The following is a 6,130-nucleotide window of genomic DNA, read 5'->3' as shown; positions in this document are numbered from 1 at the left end:
TTTCAAGTTATTCAGGAAAAATCTACAGAGAAGATTAAGAGAGTGTGGACTAGCCATCACTCACACCTTAGTATGAAGTAGTTTACAAAAATGCTTTCCCTTAACCTAGCTGAGATCAAGTCACAAGGAGAATGGAATTTTGTAGGGAGAGAGAATTCTGAAGCTCTGAAGCCTTCGAGAGGGAAGGCAGGAGTGGGTCTGAGACAGGATTTGCTCAGGCTTGAGGGCACTGGGAAATCCAATTAGCGGCAAAAGAAAAAGACACGTGAGAGAGGATGGAAAGGGAGATGGGAGAGGCGTTTCAAAGCTTTGCCCAGAGTAAAGCTTCTTTCTCTTCCTTTCTTCAAAAAGACCAGAGAGAAACTTCTCAGCCATGTGCAGGGGTCATTTATCTTGACACACCAAGCTCTATCCTGGAGAGGCAAGTGAGGCTGGGGAGGGGCAAGCTGGTGGTGTGTCATGACAGGAGCCTTTGACCCCTGTCTGGGGAATAGGCTCCTCCTCCAGCTTTCCCACCCAGCTGCAGGCCAAGGTGCCATCGCCCCTGCTTTGTCCCTCCCTGCCCTGGGGCTCAGTCTGATGCACAAGAAAAGTCAAGGCCTGGGACCCGGCTACTGCATGGGAGTACCTGAAATGCCAGGTACATTTTCTTCATGGAGGGTTCGGCTGAGCAGTTGGAGTCAGAGATGCAGGGGGAAAGGATTTGAGGAGCAGCAGCCCCATTCCCACTTCTGGGTGAAGTGTAGTGGGAGCAAAATGTTAACAGAAACTTGAAGGTTCCAACAATTTAAATGTACAGTCGGATTACCCAGTATCCATGGGAAGCCATACCATACTGCATTTTCCATCTCCTAAACTTTAATTCCCGTGAGCCTCCTAAGCTCTTCTGTTGGAAAACCCATTTTGCTAGACTCATACATGACCAATTATGACAGTCCTAAAAAGAAAAGGAAGTGAACATATTTAAAACTCTCTTTATTTATATAAAGACAAATGTTGTTATAAGAAATTCCTTCAGGATCACAAAAGGAAACAGATCAGAAGAAAAATATTTTGCAGTGCACAAATCACCCTAAATCACCTAAGTAACAGCTGGCTTGCTTCTTCCCTGTTGGAAAGCAGTTTTAGGTTGAAGGTGGTAAATGTGTAACAGGTCTCTCCTTTGTCCCAAAAGTTCACGTACTTTTAATTAGTGGGAGAATTGAGGTTACCAGCATGAATTACTCTGCAGTGTCTGAGAGGAAATTTCAACCACTGTTTGTTCAAGATCAGGCCTTGTCTTGGATAATAAAGGGTTCCCAAGCTAGCTTTAAGAGAATCACTTGAGTCTGTAGGTGGGAGCCACCATAGAACAAAGGCAAAAGATGTTTCAGCAGTCTTCTCCTTAGTTCTCTCACTGGGACAATACTGATACAATGAAAGCCTTTGCTGCTGCTGCTGCTAAGTCGCTTCAGTCGTGTCCGACTCTGTGTGACCCCATAGACGGCAGCCCTCCAGGCTCCTCCATCCCTGGGATTCTCCAGGCAAGAACACTGGAGTGGGTTGCCATTTCCTTCTCCAATGCATGAAAGTGAAAAGTGAAAGTGAAGTCGCCCAGTCGGGTCCGACTCTTTGCGACCCCATGGACTGCAGCCCATCAGGCTCCTCCGTCCATGGGATTTTCCAGGCAAGAGTACTGGAGTGGGGTGCCATCGGGGTACTTTTAGAAAGCAGTGAGAAATACAGGCAGATTTGCTGTCCCAATACAGACTTGGCTTGCAGTATAACACAGGTTCCTAGGAATGTCTTTATGCCCCCACATTAAAAATAAACAAAGATGGGAATAGTTATTATCTACTATCCTAAATCCTCCCTTTCCTACAGTCTATAACAATGTTGCAGAATCCTAGATCAGGGTGAAAACACATGTGCTGAAAATTTCAGGAGTCTGAGAGCTTAAAGGAACCCCATACCAACTGACTTGGCAATGTGAGGAAGAATGCGTAAGTTCCCGGGCAGCACAAAGGTAGAACATTAGGAGACAGCATTTCCAGCACCAAATCCAAAGTCACTGTGGGGAGTGGTATGGTGCATACACTTCATTCTTAATAGTCAATTCTGCTCCAGTAGAACATGGTACCCAGGAGAACCCAGAACTAGAATACAAGAAAAAGAAAAATAAATAAGGAATTGTTCTAGAAACATTGTAGTTGGGGGGAAAATTATGTTAGGTTCATTCAAGCCTAGGTGACACTGGATTGTTAAGAATAATCTTGCCTTAAGCGTCACAGGGGCAGAGGTGCCTGCGTCCATCCTGCTACATGCATTGCGGGTGGATTCTTTACCGACTGAGCACCATGGAAGCTTATCCTGTCACGCAGTGAACCAGTATCTTCCCAAATGACCAGTCATGAATGGGTAAAAGATTTGTGCCAATTGCAAGACACACCAATGTAATGTACTTTAATGTAACAGAGTCCTAAAAGTTCTTTGACAAAGTTTCAGATTCCATATTGCAACCAACCTTTGAGAAACTACTACTACTTGGCCAGTTTTCGGTAGTGCCAAAGAAGAATATTCAGTTATTTTCAGACAAGGCTACCTAAATATTCCTCTCTTTTTTTCAACTACATATCAGTGTGTAGGATGGATCTCCTTCAAATCTTTCAATGTAAGCAACATATATAACAGATTAAATGAAGATGAAATATGGGAAGCCAACTGTCTTCAGTAAAAGCCAGACATTGAAGAGACTTCCAAAAATGTAAAAAAATGAATGCTACTTTTGTCACTTTCTGTCTGAGAAAATAGTCTTTTTTTCCCCACAGAAATATATTGTTCATAGTAACATGTAATAGTTTGTTATTGCTATTTTAAATGAATTAACACATATTTTTAAAAATTCTGTGTTAATTTGTAACAAGGTTAGTTGGTTAATTTTCCCCATAGATAAAAAGTTTTTGGAGTCCTCAGTAATTTTTGAGAAAGTGAAAAGGGGTTCTGAAACCAAAAGTTTGAGACTGCTTCCTGAATGCAATGGGTCTTAATCCTGACAGCAAATTAGAATCATCTGGAAAATTAAAAAAAAAGACCTGGGTCTTTCCCCTAAATCAACTGAAATCTGAATCTCAGAGGTTGGGGCTCAGGTATGCACCCCTCCAGCTCCTCCATGAGGTGTAATGTGCAGTTAGGACTGAGACCCACGGTTATACCCTCCTTGCTGCATGTGCATCAGATAAGATGGGCAGAAGGACCAGGGGAGACTGGTGAAGGCAGCCCTTTGTAAGGAGGGAGGCAGGTGAGGGTTGGGCAGGAGGCATCTAGAGAAATGATAGTCTTTGATATCTACTTGTAATGAATTTACAAGATCTAGAGAGATGGAGAAGATGCAAGTACACCCCAGTCAGCCAGAGAAGGAGCTGGTTGGTAGAGGAGGCTCACGCCTACCTCCCCCCGGAAATTCACTGTCCTTCCCCTGGTGCCAGCACCCTGCTGACAAGCCCCCAGGTCTGAGCTTTTGTTCCTAGACAGTCTGGTGTGGTTGAGTTAACCAGGGACACTCTCGAGGTCTCTCATCATCACTATCGTCTCAGAAATAAAACATGCGATGGGAAATACTCACAGTCCAACAGAGAATGGCAAATCCAAACCATGCAACTCCCCAGGCATGTCGGTTCATTGGTCCAGAGATCAGCTCATAGCAGCCCTGGAGAGGAGTGGGCGATTCCACATCAGCGTGAAAGGGACGAGAAAAAAGAGGTAAAAGATGGTGGGAAGGTGATTTGAATCACGCCAGCCCAAAGTCCAGTTTAACATGACCAGGCTATTTCTATATCTCCGTGGACAGCCAGGTATTAACTGTGCTCTACTGAAGAAATAGGAATAATCCTGATGAACAACTATTCTATATCATATTTATTCTGTTTCTTTTCATTTGATCTAACTAACCAAGGTGCTGCTATTTTAGAAAACGTTTTCTCATATTGAATATGTGGCAATGTAAAGTATTCTTAATAAAATTTGAGCTTTTTTTTCTCTCCCCAAAGATTTTATTGGTGACTGTTTGAAGGCAGAATCACTTTTTGATTTTTCAATAAAAGTGCTTCTAGTTAATGAGAATTAGATGTTTTGTTTTTTAATCATTAAAGGAACTCCTATACAGTGCTTTCTGAATTCTCATTTGACATTGTATTCACCATATCTTTACAGGATTCTAGAAGAGCCACCATGTGTGGGCGAAAGAGTGATTCATTTTTTACTCATCGAGTCATTCATTCATTCACGTATGCCATAATCTGGTTAGTTTTATACGTAGCACATTCTGTCCTAGTCTCTATGCAAAGTGCTGGAGTAATACATGTAATGCATGTAATACATAGTAATGCATAGGGCTAGACCTGCCATCGGAGTGGCCTCTGCTAAAGCCCTTGAAATCACAGGAATGCCTAGGAAATGCAATGACCAGATTGGTTTTATGAACTACTGAGATCTAGAGAGAATGTCTTTGAAAGGCTGACCTTGAAGTTTAGGCCCTGCCCAGTGTCTACAGTCCTTTCAGACCCTGCCCCAGTCTCCTGTTCATCCACTCCCGTGCCCTGGCTTTGCTAAATATGCCTTGATTTCTGTTCATTTACCCTACTTCATCTACCTGACACCTCCATTCACCTTGATGCTCAGATGAGTCTTGGAATTATCCTTAATTGTTTTTCTCTTAAGCACATCTGTTTGGATTTAGAATACACTTCAAATCCAAGCATGTATTACTTCCTACCACCACCGTGGGCCGCCGTGGCCTCACTCCAGGGTTCCTACAGTCTTCTGCTCGCTGGTTTCCCTGAGGCCCAAGCCCACCCTTGGCACCCTACTAGTTTTCATACAGTGCCAGAGGGGTCCTAGTAAAACATGTCGGATCACTTCGCCTTCTGAGCAGGAGCTCAGACCCTCTGAAGGTTTCCCACCACCTTAAGATGAAATTCTAAGCCTCACACGGCCTGTGAGGTGCTGTAGGATATGGCCCTGCCTCTGTCTGTGGCCCCAGCCACCGCTAGCAGAAGCTGTCTCACTGCAAAGCTTGGGCTCAGGGCTCCTTAGTTGCAAGACCATTTCAAAGCCCTGCACCTAATTTTGTATTTGTAGTCTGCAAAAGCATTTATATTGTTTTTCCAAAGGAGAATAACTTCCCACCAATCTGAAAAGCTTTAGGCCCTAAGAAATCTACCTTCTTCACTCCTGCTGTTCTTCACTCGTTCTGGCCTTGCCAAATGGATTGCCTTGAGAGCCCCCACCTTAGGGCCTCTTCACTTGCTACCTCCTTTGTTCAGAACTCTCTTCAATTTCCTTTAATTGAGGATCTCCTTTCCTCACTTAATTCAGAACTCTGTGCAAGTATCTTAATGAAGCCTTTCCTGACAACCAGAGAAAACTCTCTCCCCATCATTTTCTGTATCTTTATCCTGCTTTATTTCTGCTCATAGCACTTACCACTACCTGGTACTGATCGTGTACTGGTTTGGTAACTTGTTTGTGGTCTGTCTCCCATGCTACTGTGCAAGCTCTATGAGGGCATGGGCTTTATCTTGCTCCTTATTGAATCTCTAGAACCTAGAACAAGAGCCTGGCGCAAAGTGGGCACCTGGTTAGGATGAACAGAACATGATAGAAAGTAATAACTACGATGATGTTATTTGTGACTCACTTGATGCTTCACAAACACTCTTCTATCCATCTCTCACTTGGTCCCCCTGACAATCCTGGGAGGCGGTCATTTGTCCAGTAATGTGTTTAAAAGCCCACTTATGCCAGGTGCCAGGCTCCAGGCTGGGGATTCAACTGTGACAAGGTGGAAATGAGTCTTGCCCTCGTGAAGCTTACAGACAAAATCCCAGGTTTTCACCCCTTCTCATTTAGTGCCTTTCATGATGCCTTTTTCTCATTGTAGTGGTGCTTTCCTTCATCTTCCTTAGCTCCATCATAATGTTCTTGAGGTGTAGTGAATCAGAATTTGCACATAGCATTTTGGGGGGCAGATGAACCATGATGTAAGAATGTATGTATTTGCATCTGACATGCTATGTGACATTCTGGTGGGTTTCTATTACTACTACCCTTTTGATAATGCCCCTCATTTTGTTAGCCTTTCTTTGTGAATTGC

The 6,130-nt window shown here is 43.6% G+C and overlaps 1 protein-coding gene across 5 annotated transcripts in view; it reads right to left on the bottom strand.

Moving 5' to 3' along the window:
* Positions 1 to 958: 958 nt before the first annotated feature.
* UPK1B (uroplakin 1B) overlaps positions 959 to 6,130 on the bottom strand; it is a 29,045-nt gene continuing 23,873 nt past the window's right edge. For 4 of the 5 annotated variants that reach the window (XM_005201259.5, XM_010801071.4, XM_005201261.5 and 1 more), the window contains 2 exons: positions 3,602 to 3,685; positions 959 to 2,135 (listed from right to left, as the gene is read on the bottom strand). In XM_005201259.5, the coding sequence (XP_005201316.2) occupies positions 2,085 to 2,135; positions 3,602 to 3,685 (135 nt within the window). In that variant the 3' untranslated portion in view covers positions 959 to 2,084. 5 annotated transcript variants of the gene reach the window in all.

This window comes from Bos taurus, chromosome 1, assembly GCF_002263795.3.
Source record: "Bos taurus isolate L1 Dominette 01449 registration number 42190680 breed Hereford chromosome 1, ARS-UCD2.0, whole genome shotgun sequence".
Classification (NCBI taxonomy): domain Eukaryota; kingdom Metazoa; phylum Chordata; class Mammalia; order Artiodactyla; family Bovidae; genus Bos; species Bos taurus.
Note: the sequence above shows the minus strand (reverse complement) of the source record. Positions and strands in the feature narration are given on the sequence as shown.